Source organism: Sturnus vulgaris, chromosome 14, assembly GCF_052056855.1.
Source record: "Sturnus vulgaris isolate bStuVul1 chromosome 14, bStuVul1.hap1, whole genome shotgun sequence".
In the NCBI taxonomy this organism is placed as follows: domain Eukaryota; kingdom Metazoa; phylum Chordata; class Aves; order Passeriformes; family Sturnidae; genus Sturnus; species Sturnus vulgaris.
The window spans coordinates 12,245,613-12,269,524 of NC_142256.1; the positions used below are offsets into that span (position 1 = coordinate 12,245,613).

The 23,912-nt window shown below is 44.4% G+C and overlaps 1 protein-coding gene across 1 annotated transcript in view; it reads left to right on the top strand.

Moving 5' to 3' along the window:
• GPC4 (glypican 4) overlaps positions 1–17,447 on the top strand; it is a 65,989-nt gene extending 48,542 nt beyond the window's left edge. The window contains exons 4-9 of the mRNA XM_014887314.2: positions 6,334–6,499; positions 12,205–12,335; positions 12,528–12,674; positions 13,074–13,210; positions 15,403–15,578; positions 16,418–17,447. Of these exons, the coding sequence (XP_014742800.2) occupies positions 6,334–6,499; positions 12,205–12,335; positions 12,528–12,674; positions 13,074–13,210; positions 15,403–15,578; positions 16,418–16,626 (966 nt within the window). The 3' untranslated portion in view covers positions 16,627–17,447. The remainder of the gene's footprint in view (positions 1–6,333; positions 6,500–12,204; positions 12,336–12,527; positions 12,675–13,073; positions 13,211–15,402; positions 15,579–16,417) is intronic.
• Positions 17,448–23,912: the final 6,465 nt, after the last annotated feature.

Consider the following 23,912-nt stretch of genomic DNA (forward strand, 5'->3'; position numbering starts at 1 on the left):
GGAGGGCGTTTTCTTCAAACTGTTTATGAAGAGAATTGCAGAGGGGGACAGGTGATTGCCTTCCCACAGGTGCTCCAAAGCTGGAGCAGAAGCCCAGTGGCTTTTTACCCCCTGTTGCTTTAAGCTGCCTCATCTTGAATGAGGCACCTGTGGAGCACAGGTTGAGCTGTTGTTGACCTGCTGGTCTTCATGAGCAACTTGAACTGTAGCTTGTGTCACTTTTGGCATGGATGCTGAATGTGGCTTAGGAGAAGCAGTGATGAAAATAATAAAACAATGAATGAATAAGAATTAAGGCCTGTGTCATCACAAATAGTAGGGCACCGAGATCTGGTTTTGGTAGAAGTTGTGCCCCTTGTAATTACCATTTGAAGATCTGAAAGTTTAGTCAGAGATCCGACCTCCCCCTGTGCAGTTTTTGCCCTTGGTTTGACTTAAGGGGAATGTGACTGTAATCCTCTTTCAGAAAGAATTTCATGTTCCTACATCTAAAGGCTGCAATATCTTGCTCGGGTAAGAGCCAGCCTTGCCCGGGAAGTGACAGAAATGGAATATGTTGCTTGCATGCATTGGGAAGGGACGGGGGGGGCAACACTTCTGCTATGTGGGTAACTAAGAAACAGCCAGAGGAACTAAGGAGCCCTTTTAGTGTGTAGCAGAGACCTCCAAAGAGGCTGTGCTGTCCAGGCAGCAGGTTGCAAGCCACGAGGCCAGACCAAGGGGCTGCCGTCCACAAGGACATTTCCTTCCACATACCGGGGGCAAACATCAATGCAGAAAACAATACCAAGCACTTCTCCACATCAAAGATGACCCTGAGGAGACCTGCCAAGAATGTGGCTGCATCTGCCTCAGTTCCAGCCATCTGAGGGCCTGTGCTAGGCCTTCAAAGCACGCTGGAGCTGCAGTCAGCTCAGATTTAGGGCTGGGAGTGCGTGGATAGGATTGTGGATTAGGAGCCAATGGTGTCATGCAGGAGTACTTCAGTCCACTGGCATGGTTTTGGCTTTTTCTTTCTCTGCCCTGCACTGTGGTTCTGCTGCTAATTTTGAAAACAATGTGAGAGATAATTAAGGATGGTTTTGGTTGTAGATGCCCAGATAAATGTCCCTGCTTCTTTGCTCATTAAAGAACCAGAACGCTCCTCATGATCCTCGCTGTCTGAGGCAGGGAGAGGCTTGTTCCTACAGAGAACAAGCTTTGTGTGAAAGGCCATTTGGTCCCAAGGGCACCATGAGCAGGAATGCTGAGCCTGGCACCGTTATCTAAGTGCTCAGAGGGAGAAGCATCCACCTGGCTGGCACCCTGAGGTCCCCCATGCCTTTTGTGGCCTGGGAAGACAAGCATGAGAATGTTCAGACTGAGCAGCTTGAGTGCCTGGTGGTGTGATTCTCAGGAGCTCTGCTTTTCCTCTCAGCACTGTCACATCTGGAGTGGGAGGAGCACACTGTAAGCAGGGAATTGAGCATAAATGTACTCTTGAACTTTTCTGTGCACGAGATAACGCTGCAGCAGACATCACCGTGGGTAGCAAGTGTTGAGACACAGTCGTGCAGTTCCCAAAATCACTTCTAAATGTATTCCCTTATGCAAGACCTCAGAGGCCCAAATCTGTGGTTGAAACAGATGCTGTCTAAATTATTGATGTTCTAGCACTAGGCCAGCAAAATTGGTTAAATGCGTAGTAAATTCCAAAACACTTTCATTGGAATACTTGGGGTGGGGAAGCAAACCAGGAGCCTCCCAAGTGATGTTCTGCCTCACAGTGAGCTGAACGTCAGGACCAGCATGTGCCAAGATGATGTTCTTGCACAACACTGGGAGAAGGAAAAAATGATGCAAATAGGGTTGTGTTGGTCCCAAAAATCAGTGACAACTCACTTGTCTAAGATGACTGCTCACCTAGAGCATCTCACAGGCAGCTTCAGAGTATGTTTTTGAAATCATCTTTCCATGTCACTGAGAAGTTACTCCTTCAGTTTTTTAGCCAGTACTGTCGTCATTCTTTTTTTTCTTTTTTTTTTTGCAAAAAAGCACAGTATAAAACAAAAGTAATTTCACTACCTTTGTTTTCAAATTGTTGGATTTTAATGTTTTCTGGCAGCTGCGCTGCTGGCATGGTAACGCTGTTGTTGTGCAAGCATGGAAAATAAGAAAGCTTGAGTTATCAGTGTTATTATAAATAGTTATTAAAGCTGACAGGATTTTAAATGTTATTATTAACATTCTTAATGCTAACTTGAGGGTAGAATGAGAGAATGTAATGTAGCTCTGGCTGTCTGACAGCTGGTAGGAGCTCCCTACAGGACTGTCCATGGTTGGAGCTCTGTCTTCCTTCCTCAGCTATTCCTTGCCTTGAGAAGGAGATGAAAAAGAATCTGGTTGCTTCTCTGAACTTTATCTGCTTGCACAGATCAGCTTATCTTGAGTTTTGGTGGTTTTGTGGTAGCCTGTGAATAAGGCATTGCACTTCATAGGCGTGTACTTTAGTGGTGATGTTTGTACCAGAGGAATGCATCCAGCTGCAATTGCCAGCAAGTTGGAAAAGGCTAGAGGTGTAACAGTTTCCCTTAAGTGAAACTCTGAAGTGGGATGGGTACTAAGGTACCAAGAAAAAACAGATTTTATTATGCCAAGAGCATGTCATTTTTACAGGAACGTGATGTTACCTGCACCAGTCAATAAAAGTTGAGACGTTACCCCAACAAATGTCATACAAAATGTTTGCATTAAGCCCTGAGTTGTTTGCTTTTCACTTGATTTTTGTGAATTGTGTGCAAATCCGTATTTTTAAGGAGCAAGTTCGATATGAAGATTGGTGCCAAAACACATCTGTTAGCAGCTTTTAATCTTCACGTTTGACAAAGCGTATAGATATGGACAAATCGTAATTTACATGATGAAACCACAGGGTGATGGATTGCTGCAGTGGCATGGGACTCCATGGAAAGGAAATAAATTTCACAAGATAAAAGGAAGGGAATGGAGTGCATTTACTTCTGTCAGAAGCTTTTACAGGCTGTGGGCACTGCAGCTACTACTACCTGGGCTCAAATCTACCAGAGTAAATCCCCTCCAGCAAATAAAGCTTTCTTTGGTACTCTGCTTTATTAGAAAGGAGATTACTTGGTTTTGAGGGTCATTCTAGAGTATAGTTTGAATGAACTTGAGTTGCTTTCCAAGATAAACACAACCCCAGAACAAAGCATATCTGGGTTTACTGTTACATACAATGGCGTTTTAAGAGCTTGCACCTGGCGTGGCAGGGCCAGCATTAAAAGCTTGTGAAGAATTGTCAGTGCAACATATGGCACACCCCACTGACAGAGCCAGAGCTGGTCTGGACGGGGTACGAGCCTGTGCCAGGGGTTAAAGTTCTCCTTGCAGTGATACTCAGCAGTTAAGTATTTATCACTGTTTTAACGAGGTGTAATTGCTCATAGTCTTCCCTAAAACTCTCTCTTAGACTGGTCTCTGATTGTGCCTTCCTGTTGCTTTTTGACACCATAAAATGCCAGTTCTAGACTGATGAATTTTCCCATTGTCTTCCTCTTTACCTGCAACTGTGTTGCACGCTAACAACTTCCTTGTGGATTGCATCCATCGCTAGCAGGGCTCGGTTTGGGAATCACTGCAGGCTGGGGTTTGTCTTTTCCATCACCCCTTTGTGATCCCCGTCTGCTCAGCTCTGTGCAGGCTCAAACCTGTGTGGGGAAGGAAGCAAAACTTTGCTTACTTTTAAAATCATCCCGTGTCTTTGCTCAAAGGACCAGATCCGAGTGACCATTGCATATTGCCTGCTGTGGAATGCAGGAAAGCAGCTTCAATTTCCCCTGCATCTGCTGGGATTGGTAAAGATCAAGCCCTATGGAATATCAAAGCAGGGGATGCTGTGGGGCGAGGTGGGAACCGAAAATGGGAAGGGGCCTCCTGGGTCAGGGCTCTGCAGGTGGGTTTTTGCAGTGTGCTGCCATGCCATCCCTTTCAGAAAGCTGCGGGTTTCCTGATTGGGTTTGGGGAATCCTCCTGCTCCTCATTCCACTTCAAACTGTTCTAGCACGTGGCTCTGCTATCAACATTTTCCTGACTTTTCTTCCCGAGGGGGATGCAGAGCACTCCTTTGAGGGCTAAGAGTGCTAGAATGGCCAGAATCAACTAATAACCCTCTGGACTTAGCATGGAGGTCCTGTCACCTACCACCAAGTGACACAGGAAGGGATTTTTATCAGAGAAACAGCTAAACTACTAACCCTGAGCATCCTTCAGAGCTCTTGTCTCTGGGTGTGAGATGTCATTTAGTTCCCCCTGCCCCTTTTTTGTTGTGCAAGGACTGCACCATCTGGATAGCAGATGATACCTTTACGTTTGTCTGTTTCCAGTTTTCCAATTGTAAATCATCTGATTTAGCTGGTTTCTGTTGCTTGAGCTCTTAGTATTTGATCCAGCTCTCCTTTAAAGCCATGCTGTCCCAATAGGGAGCCTTCTGCTGGGGCTCCTGCTCCCACTGTGCCTTCCAAATATATATATTTAATATAAAATGTGTATATGCTCTGTAGCATCTGAATCTGATTCCACAGCCACCACAAACAGCTTTCTACATGGATTCTCCTTTTTCTCAGCCAAAATGGCTCTTTGTGGACAAAAGAAAGGTAAAGTGCTGTCTGATGAACATTGCTGGCCAGCCAAAATCCAGTGCTGAGCTATATCAGCTGCAGAAAATTGTCCTGTCTCTCTAACCAGTTCACTGGCCTGCTAAAGAAAAACCATGGTTTTTCTGGAGTTGTCAGAAACACAGCAGATATTTTTATCTGTCATCTCTTTCCATAAGAAAAGAGGGTTTAAAACTTTGCTGACGTTATTAACAAAGCCAGCCTGATTATGTACAGCTTTTTGTTTTCTGGTTTGTTTTTGTTAAAATCTGTTGCCTCCTAGTCTCATAGGTTTTCAACAAGTTTTTGCACTGGAAGATTAGGCTTAGTCCTAATGGGCAATAGTAAGGTCCTCAGCATATGTGTGGTACCAGATCTTCCTCATGTACATTGAACTCCACTTAGTCCTATTGTCCTCTCTGCTATGAAGTCAGTTCCCAGACCTCCAGCAAATGACATGTGAAGGCCATCCCCATCTCCAGCTGTTTGTATTGAGGGACTTAGCTCTTTCTCAGGGATGTTGTGTGTCTCCTATAGCACAGTCTTGGATCACAGCCTCTTTAGAGCACTTCCCTAAATGCCGTGCAAGGTGCATTGTTTAAAACACCAGACACCACTTCCGTTTTGTCGGTGTATCTCTGATTGCATCTTAATTTTCTATTTTCATGTGTGATTAATTAACACTTAAACTTGCTATTGAGGGAGCTTCTCTGTTCAACACTTCAGATGGACCCACCATGTGGTTGGGACGGAGCTAATGCTCCTTGGACTGGCTGGATGGAAATGGTTTCAATGAATGTTTTGAAGCTGGGCCAGAGGGTGAATCAAACATGAATGACCATGAGTCACTTTGGAAAAGAGCCCTGTTGAGGGCTCAGGGTGACGTGCCTGCTGCAGACAGCTCCACTCACACACCCAGCGGCTGCACAGTGGCTTTGAGGGTCCTCCCAGCTTGTCCTCAGCTGCAGGGTTGTAGCTGCCACCTCCTTCGAGTGTGGGGAATGGTGTTACTGAGCGGGATGAGTGCTGAGTTTAAATGAACCCGGGTGTCTGTCATGTGAATGGTGTGTCGAGGGACGTGAATGTTATATAAAGGAGCTGGTCTCTGTGCTGGAGAGCCCTGCTGGGCAATTGTCCAGGAAGAGCCACAGCCCCGCCAAGGAGGAGGACATGCTCCTGGTGGGTTTGCTACAGGGATCATGTCAGACATCCTGTCTTGACATCCCACTTTTTCCTGAAAAATCCCAGTATCATCATCTTCCACATGTGTTTGCAGCAGGGCTCAAGAGAGTGCAGCCTTGTGTGATATCTTTTGACTTGAACGCATTTTACTGCCTTTGCTGAGCTTGAGTACTGCCTGTCCCCTGGGGTGCCTGTCCTTGTAGCCCTGGGAGGGGTCCCTCATCATACAGGGTGTACTGCATGGTGCAAATAATGTTTTGCAGAGATGGGGGCTGTCTGTGCCTCCTGGCGTGACAAGTACACCCAAGGAGGTGAGCCAGATCCCTTCATCTGTTCCCCAAATCTCTGGACACATGAGCAGGGACCAGATGGTGATGGCTGAGCCCTCTGCATCTCTTCTGCACGTCTCTGTCCCATGCACCTTGGGGTAAATGTGTGGGGTTTTTGGCTGTAGTGACTGAGGGCTAATTTTCTTGTCCTTTTGTCTTTGTCTCTCGTGAAGGTGAACCCCACGCCGCAGGCTACACGAGCACTGCTGAAGATGATGTACTGCCCACACTGCCGAGGTCTGGTGTCAGTGAAGCCCTGCTACAACTACTGCTTTAATGTCATGAGAGGCTGCTTGGCCAACCAAGGGGACTTGGATGCCGAGTGGAATATCTTTATGGGTAAGGCAGTATGGATTAAAACTGCATGTAAGTGTGCACTGATACTGTGTCCCTCACCTGAATAGTATTGTGAGTGGCTGTGCTGAGCTGTAGCAGGCTTTTCAGGTATCTGTGATGGGTATCTTTTCCTTCCACACCTCTGTGTACAGCACACCTTTTCACATTAACCTCTAAATAAATGAGAATGTTGTGCCGGTGACTTTTGTTGCAGCAAGCTTTAGGAGGATGGAGGTGGCATGGGCTTGTAGGCTTGGAATGTTTCTTCTTGCTGGACCAAGGATGTGTACAAGCTGGTTTTTCTGTGCTACTTACACCTTGTTGTCACCATACAGCTGTCCTTCCTGAAGTCAGTTTTCTCCTTCAGCAGCCTGGGAGTCTCCTTGCCAGTCATGCAGAGCTTTGGAAGAAGCTGTAGGCCTGGATTTTACACTAAAAAATTGAATAGGACATATCTGAATCTGTTTTTAAACAGCTCATTTGGTGCTTGTCCACCATGCTTTTGCAATGTCAGCAGGTCTTGCGTGACACTGTGTGAATGCTTTTGCCATCCTCTTTCTCCTGGTTGTTATTTCTGTTCTGTGCTTATACACAGTATCATTCAATATGTAAAATTAAGACTGAAATGTTAAATTCTACCTTGGGTCAAGGCTCACCAGAATTGGCAGTGCACCACATTTTGGGGCACAGGCAATAGATAATGTTAAATATTTTCATTTGTGCTGCTTTTCCAGGAGGTTTGATTTATCTGTCATTGAGCATCCTGTGGGAGCAGTCGCTTTACTCTGGTTAATGTGTGATGAAGTGCACGTGTAAAGTATCTGCTGCTACTGAAAAAGCTGTGGTACTCTTCTCATTCCACTCATGGAAAAAAAAGATTGTTAGAAAGAAAAGATGTCTTTTTCACTAAGTGCAGGATTTTAAGAAAAGGAAATTTCTGCTAGCTGACATTTCAGGCTACATTTATGTCTTAGAACTTGTTTTCCTGTGTTTTGTGCACTGGATGTTTCACTTTGCTGTCCACGCCAACTGAATGTGTGCAGGGTGTTATTTTCAGAAAGCATTTTTGTGTGTGTGTGTGTATTCCACATTGGGAGCTAAGTGTGACACTAAGTTGGGTTTCCAAGTCATTCTCTGGGAGGCTGACACCCCACCCCCCAGTCCTCACAGCCCTCTTTCTCATGAGAATATTAAGTATTTCAACTACAATTGTTGCTGAAATAGCTCAAAGCCAGGAGACTTGCAAACATCTAGTCCAAGTAGAAAAGAAGAATCCCATGAAAGGGAAGGGCATAATGCCAGAAAACAGACAAAAGCACAAGCAGCTAATTGCTGTAGGTGGTATGCAGCTAAAAACGAACCTCGGGGGAAGCCGGCGAGCCCTGTCACACGAGACTGATCAGGGACTGCCTACAATAATTAAGATTATTAAACAAGACAAAATAAATACATGTGATTCCAGGTTGGAAGCAAAGCTTTCTTCTTGCAGTGCTTCCTCCCCAAAGGGCTTCTTGCCCACTCATTACTTAAGTATGGTATTAAGCTTCATTACATTTATTGGCAGTATTTGCTTGGTTCTTGCACTCTGTGTTGATGGTTGCAGTGGAGTACAGATACAGAAAACTTAAGCTGTGCTTTCTTTAGACAATTTAATAAGGGAACAGGTGCTGGTTATGTTCCAGACTTTGGTTTCTCTCTCAGTTTGCCACTTGAGACAAATTAAATTAAATATATCTGGTGTTTAGGGCAGGTTATATGCCACAAATATCTTGTGTGTGTGTTTAAAGGTTTAAATAGTTGAAGAAATAACACCCCAAAAAATTCCCCCCAAACCACCTCACAAAATCCCCAAAACTCACCTCCATGGTCTCGATGATATTTTGCATTGTGGGTTTAAGTGCCACGTTATGGCAATGATTTATTACGAGTCAAAAGCAGATTTTGAACCTATCAAATCAATTTAAAAATAGTTAAATCAGAGAAGTTGTAGCAAGTGCTGCAAGTCTGTATGAATGTGGGTGCATGTGAAATACACATTTGTATGTGCTAGTGGGTCTGTAAGTAAGTCAATTATGTAAAGCTGGGATGTAAAGTTTGTAGGTTTTTTGAGACAAGAAGACTTTGTAATTCCTTATTTCTCCAAAGTACCATTTAAAGCTGAGGAGTATGAAATAATGACCGAATTGTACTCTTTTCTCTCCTTTAACTATCTAAATTATTTCTCCCTCTATTCCTGACACAATTGTACACCAATTAGACAGGGGTATACTTTGTTTCAAACAGGCTGTTGGGGGGTTGGAGCTTTCCTGAATGAACAGTGTTAATCTCCAGTGCCTTTTCATGATTTTTTTTTTCTCCACAAAGGTTTACTCTGCTCAAAGATGTCGAATTCAGGCTCCATATACATATCTGGAGTACTACTTTGTGTGCAAAGAATTTTTTTCCGCAGAAAAAAAAAAAAAAAAAGATTGCTGTTAATGAATGGTCAAGGTCTTCCCCCTCCTTCCTTCCCCTTTTAAATCAGATCTTGGGGTTAAGACTGAAAACTGCCTTTTGTTCTTCAAGTCAGACAGTGAGGCTGAAGATGTGGGTTTCTGATTATTGGTGGCACAATGAGAAAGAATTGCTTTCCTTCATGAGAGCGAAGTGCTTTGTTGCCAAGGATTGTCTCAATGCCAGTAGCAAGGACAAATGTATGCAAGAGGAAAAGGGTCTTTAAGGGATGGTGCTAGATGGTGTGTCTTGGTTGTTTTTTTTTTTCACCTAAATCCACTTCTATCCCCCCATCACAGGGAGGAGAGACAGTCTTTTTCATGCTGTGTGTTTGTAATACATGGCCTGGGTACATTTTTCACACTGACAGAGTTGAGGTTTTTTGTGAAGCAAAGCTGAGCCACCTCACCATGGCTTATAAATATCATTTACTTTGCACAAGAGATGGGGCAAATAACTGTTATTTGTAATCAGCTGCTCTCTCCTCCCCATAATGGAAAATCTTTCTGGGAGATGAGTTGCTCAGAAGGTTGGTTTTTGGAGCAGGAGCCTTCCCTCCTGCGGGCAGTGGTGCCCTGAACCCCAGCCAGCCTTAGCAACGTCAGACAGGGCTGCCAGAGGGAACCACTGCTCTGGGGACACCAGCCAGCTCCTGCAGGGAGGTAAAAGTTTGCAGGATGCCTCCAAAATCAAAGCTGTGGATGAGGCAGAGCCCCCCCACCTCAGCCCTTGCTCCTCCCCACCCCTTTCTAATGAAAGTTTATTTCGTTCAGTGTTCCTTGCCAGTATCAATCCCAACTCCAATTACTACTTTCCTTATCTTTTCTCGCCAGCTTTGGCAGCTCTGCTGGAGGCCGAATGCATTTTCTCTATCGGCAGTCAAAGCAGAGGCTGCATTCCTGGGCTGTGATACATGGAACGCCATGGCACCCCTGCTAACAAAGGACCCAATTCGCTCTACATTCCCATGGTCTTGTGGATGGCCTGCCCGGCTCAAAGTTTACAAAGATGCCAAACAGCCAGAAGAATTGGGGTTTATGTTTCCTTTCAGTCTTTCACAAACACTTTATTGATCTGTGGCCTTTCCTGGCCACTCAGAGAATTAAGTAGTTACAAAATGGAATGATTTTTCTTTTTTTAAAAAAAAAACCTGTGCATTTAGTGTGTTTTATTATCTGTCTATTCATAATATTTTTATTTGAAATGAGCGGCTTCCTGCACGCTGCACCGGGATGTTCTTTATGTGCGTGAAAAACCCCAAAAGCTTTGACAATGATGAACACATTTAAGTTGTGCTCCACTTGTTTACAAAAGTCTCCATTTGGTAGCACATCAAAAGCATTTTTCTCTCCTCCGGCACAATGGTATATTCATGCTAGCAGTCATTACTCAGAGATTTGAAGCATCACTTTATTGGAGCCCACCACAATACAGTCTAAGACTCTTTGTTTCATTTGTTATTACCATCTCCTTTTTTTTTCCCTTTTTTTTTTTTTTTTTAATGCATTTAGTTCAGACCTGTTTGTAGTCCCTGACAGTGAAATTCCAGCCATGCCCTGCAAGAGCTCTGTCATTGATGCTGGTGGTGTGTGCCTGCAGAGTGAGGGCCTTTCCTGGGGCCTCCAGCTCCTCTGGAGCTCACTCCCTAAACACCCACACCTTGGTGGAGCTGAGTGAGTGAAAGGGGGTTAATTGAATGATAGTCCTTTAACTAACACCCAGCAAATTTTTAGAATACTGAGGTTTTTTTAAAAAGTGGATTTACGGGCTAGGAAGGCATCTGCAGTTCATGTTAGGGGTTATGGTGTTGGATTATTATTGTAATTGTTGTGTTTTGTTGTTTTTTTCATTAATAATAATAATAACTTTAATAATACTCAAATAGCTTAGTTGTATATTTTTCATAATTTGTGGTTTATTTAATGTAGTTTATTTAACAGGACTTGGGCACTAAGGCAGAGCTATTACTAAATTGTTCAGTATGTGAGTTACTTTATAGGACTTTAACAGATAGCCAGAGCCCACAGAAGTTTTCTGTTTGTGCAAAGTACCTTCTGCACTTAGGAGGAGGATGAATGTCATGAGAAAGATTAATAGACTGAATGTGAAACACCCATTTCTTGTTAATGGAAAGGACCAGGCATATCTTAGGAGCAGGGAGGAGCTCCTTGGGGCCAGAGGGGCTGTTGTGTCCTCACCACTCAGGCTAGGAAAAATTGAAGAATTGCATGCAAATGGAAAAAGATGAGTTTGTGGCAGAGCGTCATGAAGTGATGCAGGAGAGGAGACCAGCAAATGCTTTGGGGTTGAGGGACCACAGTGAAAGCTAACAGTAATTTAAAGTTGTGATGGGGGACAAGAGGCAAGAGCTTAGTGCCAGGTGTATTCCTGGAGGCACCTTGTAGGGGAGAGCCAGAAAGGCCTTAAATGCATTGCAGGGTAAAAGCCTTAATGCCAGTAATGATTTCCCGGAGGAAGTAGTGGATGGTCCAGTAGCTGCTGTGTTTAATGATGCATTTGATGAGGACGTGCATGTTGGCACAGGAGGAGTGACCCAGTGTTGGCTGAGAGACTTTGCATCTCCCCTTGCTTAGAGATGTGCCAGGTACATCATGAGTGCACAGCATTCACCCTGCTCTCACAGAGACTCCCTCCCTGGTGCAAATCGTCCATGTAATGCTAGGAGTTGCAATCCCTTGGCCTCCCCAGGCAGGAAAAAGCCTGTAGCTGTCCATAAGGGAAAGATGGTATCAAGGATTGTCTTGGACCCTTGCATGTTGGTGCCTTGTGCTCAAGAACAGCATGAGGAAGCTGATGGCTTTGAAAACAGTCTTGAAAAACAAATGACACAAGGCAACCTTTAATAAATGAGCATGGAAAGGAGAGTGTTAGTAATGCTTGTTCTGATGGGAGGAGCTGATTACAGGCTGCTGCTGGCAGGCTGTGATGGCTTTTGATGTACATGAGCCTGTTGTTTAGTTCTGGCAGCCTCTAAGTGCCTGGTGAAGGTGTAGTTCTGGGAACTGAGCAAAATGTTTCCTGGAGATGTGTGCTGGTCAGAGGTGACACTGCAGTGGTTAATGTCTGTGTGCTCAAACTGTTATCCTTCTTAACTCTTATTTCTGAAGCTCCTCCACTAAAAAGCTTCATTTTTCTCTCTGTGTGTTCGATTCTCCTCCATTACAAACCTTTTTGTTTTTCTCTCTCTGTGTTAGATTCGATGCTGCTGGTAGCAGAGAGGCTAGAGGGACCTTTCAACATTGAGTCTGTCATGGACCCCATTGATGTGAAAATTTCAGATGCGATCATGAACATGCAGGAGAACAGCATGCAGGTGTCTCAGAAGGTAAATGGGCCAAGAGGACACTTGGGATTTTTTTATTTAATGTGTTTTATTTCCCTATTCTTGTCAATATGTTTTTCCTTGAATGCCCTTTCAAGTATGTATAAAGCTAATGTAGTACTTTGGGCAGGAGCCTGGAAAAGGGAGGCTTTTGTGACCTCTTATTTCATAAAATCCTTTCCTTCTCTCACATAGGTTTTCCAGGGCTGTGGCCAGCCAAAAACACTCGCCCAAGGCCGGACTGCTCGCTCTGTCTCTGAAGGTGGTTTCAGTGCTCGTTTCAGACCCTACAACCCAGAGGAGCGACCAACAACAGCTGCTGGCACAAGCTTGGACCGACTGGTGAGTGCCTGGTCCTGCTGGTGCCACCCAGGTGCTTCATACTCGGGTACCACAGTGTGTAATTTACCATTTTTAATTGATAGGCTTTCTTAATATTCCTTGGCTGTCTTAAAACTATCTAAGGGATGTAATCTGCCCATAGCTCTAGACATTAATTACCTCAGCACTTCTATATCAGAGAAGTGCCTGTGTTAAAAGCTTGGCTTATGAATAGTATGTGTTTGAGGGGCAGTGTTTCATTTTGTTTTAAAAAAGTAAATCAACCATCAAAACTCACAGCCTGAAGATCTGGCCTGTACACGTCTGTTGTGATAAAAAATACCTTCCCAACTTCACTTTTACTGAGCGTTTGGTATTCTGGATTATGTCTTGTATTTCTTTTTTTCTTCTATTTAATAGGTTACTGATGTGAAAGAGAAGCTGAAACAAGCCAAAAAATTTTGGTCATCTCTTCCTGGCAACATTTGCAATGATGAAAAGATGTCTGTAGGCACTGTCAATGAGAATGAGTGCTGGAATGGGAGCGCCAAGAGCAGGTTTGGTGATGCTGCTGCCCCTGGTTAACCCTTTCCCTCTCACCCCAGACTTTCCCTGTGTCCTGACCCCTCTCCCTGAGCCCTTTTCTCCTACAGGAGTGATCACAGTTTGCCCAAGACAGGCTGCTGCCATTACTCCTTCTGTTTTTGTGGATGGAAGAGCTGGAATGTAACACCAAAGTGTTGTCCAAGCTCTGCGTCGGGATTTCTTTTAGGGAAGGGAACAGAGTTTAGATACCTAAATAGATCATCTCTCCTTGGACCTAAGCCCCTTACTAGTTGTTTGTGGAACTGGGGAGATGATCTATACAAAATCTTGTATCCCAGCCACATAGCAGAGGTGCTTGTGTTGTCTGATGGTGCTGTTGCCCAGTGCCCCCAGTTGGTGTTTGCACCAGGAACTGGTTTCTTTTTTGAGCAAGGGCAGGGGCGATGGAGGATGGAGACCTTCTCCACTGCTGAGGTCAGTGGCACAAGGAGGCCAGTAATTTCATTCACATTTTTTATGGGAAAAAAAATTTGAAAACTCTTTTTTTTTTTTTTTTTTTTTTTTTCCTTGTAAGGAAGAAATTGCCAACACATGAGTAAGCTAGAGTTTGTCATATGGTTTATGTAACTGTTTAACTTTTATTTTGGAAATAAAAGTTTCTCATTTTTTCTTTTTTTTTTTTTTTCTTACTGAGGAAAAAATCCAAGATGTTCTAGTTAAAAAAAAAAAAAAAAAAAAAAAAAAAAAAAAAAGCCATTGTCTGGGGTTTTCCAGCAGTTTTTCTAAGTAATAACAGGTTCTGCCCTTGATAGTTTTGGGCCAGAGCACTAAGCCAGATCTCATAACTTTTGGACTGTTTTTTATGTACTTAAAACTCTGCCATACTCTGCTAGGGCAATGTTTTGGGTGTACGTGACAAGAAATGGCTTTGCCTCCTGAAATCTTGTTTATCAGCAGCTTCTGGGGGCTTTTCGTAGCAGATATCCCCAGTGTGTGCAGGGGCACCAGTACTGAGGGGAGAGATGGAGACTTGGCAAGGAGACAGGGCAGGCTGGATATCCTGTGTGGGTTGGGCTAGATAATTTGCTTTACTATTTTCTCCATTACTCAAATAAGGTAGAAGTTTGGTAGTTTTCCACACTTTGGTCTCAGACTTCTTTGAAACATACAATATTGATCTCAAATAATAACAAAACTGTCATTACCATTATCATTGTCACTCCCGTATATAGGACAGGATTTGAGCATGCTTTTCAGAGTATGCTTACATCTCACTGCCTGGTGTTCAGGATCAATAGACTGTGCTAAAGGCTTTTCTCTCTCTTGTGATACTGATATTGGCATCATAACTAAAAAAAGTAATGTTTTCTTCTGTTAAACTGATCTTTCTAGCAAGGCAGGTAATTGGAGGGAAGGGGAATGTGTCCTATTGCTGCTGTATAAGATGATACTCCAAATACCTTGTCAGGAGATGTATTCTGTTGGGTTTTGTTGCTCAGTCTCTCTTTTAAACCAGGAGGCTGTACATATGTTCAGACCTGAGTATGCACGCCTTCTGAAGCTGAGCATCTTGGCTCTCCCCTTCTCTAATGTGTGGGCTACAGGATCTCATTTTCAGCATTACAGATGTTTCTCCTACTGGGGTTATTAGGGAAATTGCATCTCATGTCTGTGTGGTGAGAAGCACACATTCAGTATCCCAGCTTGATGGTTAAGGTGCATTACTCAAAGCCAGAATGACACTCTTGCCTGCAACAGTTACTATAGGTTTCTGTGGGATAACTATGGTCTCCAAGGTTGTGTTCCCAAAAGTGTCATCTAACTGGCATCAAGGCATCTCAGCATCTTGTATTGCTCTGTAGCCTGCAGCGAGCTAATTTATGCTGTTGAAAGTCATTATTAATATAAACCCCAGATCTTCCTTTTCTTCTCAAGCTGGGGAGAAGATTGTCATTGCCCTGCCCTTGTGGCACAGTGTAAATGAAAACAGTGCTTCATTCCACATGCTGCAGAGATTGCAGGGAAGGGAGATGGGGTAAGAGGGGCTGTGTAAAGTTTAGCATGTGGAAAGATGCTGTTGGGCTCAGGATATCACCCAGACTGAAAGCAGGTATGGCATTGCAGAGTTCCCATGGTGTCATCCTTCAGCATGGGACCCTGCTGAGCTGCAGCTCTGGTACCAGCAGGAATGGTTTCTTTTCAGGTATGACTTCGCAGTGACTGGAAATGGCTTAGCAAGTCAAGTGAATAACCCAGAGGTTGAAGTGGACATTACCAAGCCAGACATGGTGATTCGCCGGCAAATCATGGCTCTGCGGGTGATGACCAACAAGCTGAAGAATGCCTACAGTGGGAACGACGTCGACTTCATTGACATAAGTATGTTTGCTGTTGTTTGCTTTTTGCTTTTTCTTTTTTCCCTTTTAATTGGATTTCATGCTAACACGGGTAGCTGGTTAAGCTTCAGCTGTGGGTAAGCATGTTAGTGACGAGGGTGGGAACCGGCCTCTCTGCCAGGCTGTGTGAGGAGGGGTGTTCCCACAGAGTCACAGAATGGTTTGGGTTAGAGGGGACCTTTAAAGGTCATCTAGTCCAACACCCTACAGTGAGCTGGGATATCATCTACTACATCAGGCTGCTCAGAGCCCCATGCAACCAGCCTGACCTTGAGTCCTTCCAGAGATGGGGAACCTACCACTGCTCTGGGCAGCCTGTGCCACAGTGTTTCACCACCCTCATCATAAAACTGTTTCTTACTTATATCAAATCTAAATCTACGTACTTTTAGTTTAAAACCATTACCCCTTGTCTTAATGCAACAATCCCAGCTCTCTCGGTCTGTCCTCATAGAAAGGGTGTTTCAGGCCTCTGAGTATTTCTTTGTCCTCCTCTGAACTCCCTCCAGCAGATCCTTCCTATGCTGGGGGCCCCAGAGCTGGATGCAGAACTCCATGTGGGGTCTCATGAGTAGAGTAAAGGGGGTGAATCCCCTCCTTTGACCTGCTGCTCACAGTGCTTTTGGTGCAGCCCGGGATGTGATTGACTTTCTGGGCTGCCTCCATCGCCCAGACGTGATGACTGCACACAGAAATCACATTAACCAAGGGACCCAGGCTTACCTCTCATAAACACCAGAACAGCCCCACTCTTGCCTTTTCCCCCTGCTGTGTTGTGCAGCCAGCAGAGGAGGCAGCAGGTGTGTTTGTTTCCCCAAACAGGTGAGGAGAGCAGCGGGGAGGAGAGCGGCAGCGGCTGCGAGCTCCAGCAGTGCTCCCCGGAGTTCGAGTTCAACGCCACCGAGGTCACTGGGAGCTCCAACAAGAGCGACAAGACCGTGAACACTTCTGCTGCCACCACAAACGGGCTATCACAAGCAGCCCTGCTCCTTAGCATTTTGTTCTTGGCCATGCAAAGACAATGGAGATAATTGTGCAGCATAGGGGGAGGGGAAAAGACTTTTATTATCAAAGGTAGAAGGCACCTGCTTTCACTTTTATACCATCTAGAGACTTTGCTTTTTAAGTTAATGGACAACAGTGTACAGTTTTTACTATGTTGCCACTGGTTTTAAGATACTGATTTATTTTTTTTCCCTTGCTATCCTGGGAATAACAGGAATGGGAAGTATCAGTCTATCCCGTTCACCAAGAGTCCATGTTAGAGGTGGATAACAAAAATGTATATACAAGCCTGTAGTTAGCTCTGCATTTGTGTCTTTATCACTTCTTTTTTTTTTTTCTTTTACTGTATTTCTTACGAAAACAAAAACCCCAGGGTCTTCTCTTGGCCTGTAACAAGTATGTGTTTCTGAAACGAGAAATATCTGTACAGAAGCAGGTTTTATTTATCATGTTATCTTATGAGGAAAAAATAATTGCCCAACAAGCAGAAAATGTTTCATGTAGTTAACTTCCCATTTATCCACATTATGTTAGTTGCCTTATCTGGAGAGAAGTGGAAGTCATTTGTCTTTATTATGCGGTAAAACAGAAGGTGAAGGCAGAACTGGTCATGATGCCAAGGGCCCCATTTGCTTAGGGCATCCATGCCAGGAGCAGCTTGTGCTTGCTTTTTACAGGAGGTTTGGTTAAATTGGAAGGGACTACAGAGAATTCCCATTCTGCAGCCGCTGAGAAGAGTTGTCCTTTGTTCCCCGGGATCCTTGCAATTGGCTGTAACTCCTGTGGGTCAGTTCCCAACGTGCATCCCCCATGGGAATGAGGCATTAAACTTGTTCGGTTGGAAACACCTTGTTGTCTCGCAGATCCAAATGCCAACGTGTGTCTTGTCTGCACGTTTGTTAGGTGAATGCTGGATTGTTTTTTCAATGGTTTCGGTTCTGGTTTTAAGGAATGCTGTGTGGGAGGGCAGGTGGGGAGGGGTTGGCTTTGTTTTTGCAGGAGTTTTCTTTCCTCTCTGATGGGAGCAGAAGAGAAGGAGCAGGCACTGTTGTAGGTACATGGAAGCAGGAGCTGGCAGGGCTGAAGATGCCTCGTTTTGGGTGTGTTTGGTCTCCTGGGAGCTGATGCCCAGCACCTGGAGCTTTTTGGCACTACCTGAGACACCGTCCTCTCTCTACCTGTGCTGTTGGAGTTGGAACAATGTTGTGGTGAACAGCAACTCATGAATAAAAGAAATGTATATTTTTAAGAAAAGAGATGAAATAATTTTTTAGAGTTTAGCAAAAGCAATGTCTTTGGAAAGACTCAAAATTACTCTGCAGGTCTCTTCCTGCTTTGGGTAGCCTTTAGGTCTGGCTGGATGCCTGGATCTGGCCAAGAGAGCAATCCAGAGAGAAAAGGTTTGCTCTATTCCACCCTTGTATCATAAAGAATAAGCTTCTATTTTTATATTGAATCATTAATTACTTGTTAGCTCAGGGTCAGCATTATACTCAACTTTATTTTCACACCAAATTTCTGCAAAGCTATAAAGACAGTATTCTTGGCTGGTATAAATAATCCTGGAGGCTTAATTTTACTAGAAGTAGCCAGTTATTTATTAAAACATGATGTTAGTAGAGTTAGGGATATTCTGGCTAGATTATTTTTCTCTAGAAAATAAATCACGGAACCATAAAATTGAAAAAATTATAAATTTATGTGTGGGAAAAAATGGATTGTAAATAGCTAAGTTGCCTTGCGAGGAATTGGAAAATGTGCTGATACTTAGAAACTACCTCAGTTCTGAGGAATTTCCTTTCTAGCTTTGAGTGCTATTGCATTTACTTGGTAGAAGTGAGTCTCCAATATGTAGCTGAAAGAGTTATCCCTATAGACCTTGTTAGATTGTTTTTAATTTAGAGGCTTGAACTACATCCAGCTGTTTTCTTTCAGCAAAGTTCCCTAACAAAGAGAATTTCTGAATTAAATATTGCTGATGGTTTCCATGACTTTTCCTGATTTGTTTGGTTTCATGGCATTTTCTGATTGCCCTTTAATTATTTAAATGGTTCTAGCCATTTGAATTTTAATCCCGAAATAAACAAACCTTAGATGCACTACCATTGTAAATATATCGTGGTAAGGTCTGACTGGATAACCCTTCTGGCTCATACCCAGCTGGCAGGCCAGCAGAGTTAAATGAAGAAAAAAAGAATAAAAAAAATAAAAGTTGTTCAGAGCTCTGAGATTGGTGGAACAAAAGCCCTTATGTTCAGAACGGCTGCCTGCTCCAACATCTCCCTTCTTGGTGTAAGTGTTCATATGTTAGAAAGTTGCTTGTAAATTCTCCTGGTTTAGAGCATTTCTGCTCAGAAAAAAAACCCCAAAAGCACTTCTGAATTTATATTTATCATTTTACAACTAATTGCTCGCTAATTATTATTCCTCAGTTTGGTATAAGCCACCAATGCAAAGACCTCCTGACAGTTTTAAACATGTCCAGTTGACTTTGTAAATAGCACAAGAGACTTTCAGTATATAAAGGACAGATTTGTCACCTGGGGCTGCAGGAAACAAGAGTAAACATCAATGTAGGACGATCAAAAGTTGTGTTCCTGCTTTTATTTTGTGTTTGTGTGTGAAGTTGGCTCTCTGACATGAGCTTGTAAACTAAACCATACGGGTAGGGATGAGACATGCTGCTTACTTCAGGGAAGGCATGTGCTCCCCTCTTTCAGATGTTTTTTGGGTTTTTTTTCTACATAACCATTGCCATTATGAGCATGATTTAAAGAAAAATTCCCATATATAAAATTAATTATTAAAGTTAATGGAGCTGGTAAGTGCACTTCAAATGCAAAATGAAGCAGAAAGGTGTCCTTGGCAGCATGGGAGGTGCTGTCTCCCAAAGCACTGGAATGAAAAGATCCAGCTCTTAATAAGACCTGTAACAGCTCAGTGCCTGTCCTGAAATGGCTTCACAGGTGACACGTGGAGGGGGAAAAGGAGAGCATGTAATGGGACTGTGATCAGAGTCTCTCAATTTGTGTTGTTTGCTGCCCCTCCAAGTCAGGACAAATGGCCCGAGCAACAAGAGAAGTCTCCACATTCCAGGGCAGGGTCCTGCTCTTCTGCCTGAGCCAACCTGGGTTTATCCTCACAGGCAAGGTGGTGTATTAGTTCTGGAGGGTGCAGCCTCTCAGAAAGTGGTCATTTTTTAGACCAGATTGTGCTATTGTTTCCATCACGGTCCCATAATTGCTTTGATAAATGCCCGGCTGGACCAGGCAAGCCCTCTGGTTTGGTCCTGGCTCCTTCCTCATTGTAGCATCTGGTGTTGGATATCTCAGAGCACGGCACATAAAAATCCCTTCTACCTGTTTGGATGCTTTTACTTATCATGAGTCCTACAGTAGTTGCCAGCCCTGTTTGTCACCTTTCTCACAAAGTCATCCTCTTCCCTCCCTGTGTGCAGCCCGCTGTGTGAATGTGGCAGTGTCCCCCATGGGTGACAGCAGTAACCAGATCAGTGACGGCTGCTGCTTGTGCCCTTCACTTCCAGCACAAAACCACAGCATTTTCTCTTGTCCCTGGGGAAGCCCATGCCACTGGCACACCTCCATAGCCTGGAGTGGCAGACACCCAGGTCTTGCCAGCACAGACAAGGCTGGAGCATCCTGGGGACCCTGAGAAGTAAGGACTGGGGAGTGTGTGTAAGCTGGTGGGCATTGCTGCTGCAGGAAATTGGAGCCTGGATAAATGCATCTGTTTATCTGTTATTGGAGGAAAGCTACTTGTGTTATTGGGGTTTATTTTAACGCTGATGGCTTTTTTTTTTCTATATAAGCTCAGCTGGGCTAACTGGAAGTGTCCCTACTAGCTGTGATAGCCAGGGAACACCTGCCTGCAATGGTTCGTAAGCCAGTATTGCAGTTCTGGCCAGGCTGGCAGGAGGATTTCCTGATCTCTGCTGCTTCTCTTCCTCAGAACGTTCTCTAGGACTGGAGATGATGCAATAGTGGTGGTTTTAGGACCACCTGAGTGTGAACTAACCCTAGTAATAGTTTTCATTTCTTGATAATGCTGTTTCAGGAATCAGGTTTTCTGGGTTTGGTTTGCTTTTCTTGTGTAATCCTCTGCTGTGGTTTGTTTGATCGCTTGTAGCAGCGTAAATTGCCTGGGAAGACACAGCTCTTTATGGGCTTGCTGTAATTCTAGGTTAAGTGTGCTCAAATTGCTGTAATTTGTATCTAATGGATTAAATGGATTGAGAGCCCTTTTGTAACTGTTGGAGCAAGGAGGGGCTGCCTGCCCCGGGAGGAAGGGAAGGCATCCTGGGCACGGCCGGTCCCTTTGTCCCTCTTCTCTGGCAGAACTGTCCTTTCCATGATCCCGGGGGCTGGACAGCCCGGCACAGCTGGGGACCCAGCTGGCTGCAGGAGGTGCAGGCATCTGTGGCAAAGAGGAAGATTTAAGGGATGCTGATGGCAAGTCCTGATGTAGTGTTGCCTTCCTCTGGTTGCTGTCCCTGTGCTGTTGGGTGGGTAACTGCTGGGGATGTTTTTCCTCCCTGGACCTGCTCTGCCTCGACCCAAGGGAGACCCTTCTGCCTTTTAGCCTGCTCACTGTGATTTGGCCCTGAGGTTCCTTGCTGCCCTGGCTCCTTTGTCCCAAACCTTTGCTCTTTGTGGTGGTTCCTCTTGTGCATTCCCTGTGTCCCAGCAGGAACAGAGTGAGAATGTATCTCACCCATGGACCTTGATACATCCCTTACAAGCCATCTCCACTCAACACCAGCCAGAGATTGCTACTAAAACAGACACTGTGAATTTAAAAGCAGCTCTAACTTGCATCAACAACTCTGCTCCACTTGTTAGTCATTGACTTTGTTTAATAGTGGACTTGGCATTCCTAGGTTAAGGGTTGGACTTAATATTCTTAGAGGTCTTTCCCAATCTTAATGAGTCTATGATTCATTTCAACAGCCAGGTAATGTCTGTCTCCCTGATGGTTTCAGAGGAGCTGAGTTGGGAGCAGCTTCATCCCCGTCTCAAAATCTTGGGTGCCTGTGCCCCTCATTTGTGTATTGTGGCAATAAAATTCCCCTGCATAGCTGCTCATCTCCCCAGTGTCCTGCCACACTGTCTCCCTCCACGTGTGTCATTAATTCCTGTAATCCGATGCAAATCAATATGCTAAACCTCTCATTAATTGGGTTACCGATTTATACTAATGAGACTTAAAATCTTGGAGAAGGTTGAGGGTATTTGTTTCTCCTCTGACAAGCTATTGTCAGCCCCACAATGGCTGGCCCTTGGCTGGGCTGGTAATTGCCTCGTGACTGTATTTGCATCAACATAATGGCAAGGATGTTAGCAGGAGCTAAGACATCTTTTGGTCTGAGCAGGAAAATTCAGGATTAGCAAGGTGGAATGCGTTTGCCAGCAGTTCCTGGCAGCCCTGTTGTGCAGGGTGGCTTCTCTTCACCTATAACTCGGCTCTGTTGGTTGTTTCCATTATTAACCTGCTTTTCTTCAGAGCTTAATAAGCTCAGCCATAAAAATCAGGCCTGCCTGAAAACTTGGCACAGTAGGAATTGGCCAGACTTTTATTTTTTCTAGTGGGAAGAGCTGATGATTATTTTTAGAAGAAATTGTTTCGTCTGTGAAGTTTAATGGGTTGAAATGCTGTTTTGGCATTCACGAGCCTTCAGACCAGCTTTGTTGAAAACCCCATTTAGCACCACCAGTAATACAGTAATGCTGAGGATCCCCAGGGACAGGCAGCAGAAACAATAGCCACAATGGTACATTTTTAAAGCTAATTGTTGTACACGTTCAGCCATTTCCCCCATGCCACTACCACACACACACTTGCATCTTGTGCAAGATGCAGATCTGAGGACATTAAAATCCACAGGAGGCATTTCACTGATGTTGACAAGAGGTGCATCTGCATTTCCAGGGACTCTTTAATGGAAGCAAGGTCACAGGTACATATCCAATTCTGATTTAACCAAGGGTTTTCTTTTTTTGTTTTCTTTCTTTTTTAATGTCTGCCTTCATTTGCATCCTCATAACAGAGTGTGTTTGTATTGGTGCTATATATCCGAAATATGTCATTTCCTGTGTGGCACGGCTCTGGAGGCAGTTCTCAGTGAATGTGTCTTCACACCACCCCTCTGATTTTGGGTGAGCAGCCATCCTGCCTTATTTGCAGGTGAGAAGCTGAGCACCCTTATAAATGGATAGTGGAGCAAGACACTGAGTGATTCTCACTTGAGCAGCCCTAACTGACTTTGTTGTTTGCTCTGAATTTCCTGTCCTAACAGACCATGCTGTGTTCCAGGAGGGTAAAATGCCTCTCAGAATGAGACAAGGTGATGATTTCTGAGTGGCTCCAGGGCCTTTCATGTTTTGGGGCAAGTGGAGACTGGCTGGTGTGTCACAACCTTCTTCCTTTGTTTTTCTCATAGAAAAAAATCAATCCAAATTTGGGGGGAAAAACCCAAAAACATGATCGCTCTTTATTGATTGTTAAATTCTTTGGATGTTTGTGCATTCAAAACCACTTGAATATTGAACAGGAAGGAATTTGTGCTACAAAACAGTGGTGGGATTTTCAGTTTTGAGCAGGAAGAGTTGGGGGTCAGTGTTTATGTGGGCGAGTGAGGGCTCTCAGCAAGCCAGGGGCCAAGAGAGTCAGAGTCACAAAGAAGCTGTTGTCTTTGACAGGGGGCTTCTGGAGCCTAGCTGTCTGAAAATAATTAGCCAAATAAATTAGGTGTGCTCCTTGCTAAGTAATTCTGACATTTGGCTTCCTAGGGAAAGGGATAATGTGCAGGCAGAGATACCTCAGCTTGTCCTTTGTCCCTGTGAGGGGGCACCCATGGGGAAGGTGGGGGCTGTTCTTTGCACACATAGTGACAGGCAGGAGAAGCTGTGGGAAGCCTTATGCTGACCAGAGCCATGGGGGTGAATCCCCCAGTGGGGTGGGCAGGGCTGTCCTGATTCCCAGTGCAAGAATGTCCTGCCACTGCGGGCATGCAAATAAAAATGGTAAAAACTCCATTCCGTGGAGGTGTGCTCCATCAGTTTGGTGCAGGCACAGCATGGGGCTCATCCAGGAGCTCCCAGAGTTGTGGGACTGGACTGAGAGGTGATGGTTAGAAATGAGAGGGAGACAGGAGAGGAGTGGGCAGCACCTGAGCTGTATCACTGCCACCTCCTTGTTTTCTGTCCTTTCTTTCAGTCTGTTGTTATTTAAGGTGCATTAGATGCATCTCCTGGTGTTGTATTATCTGCCCCTTTCCTGAGAGGGGCTGCCAATA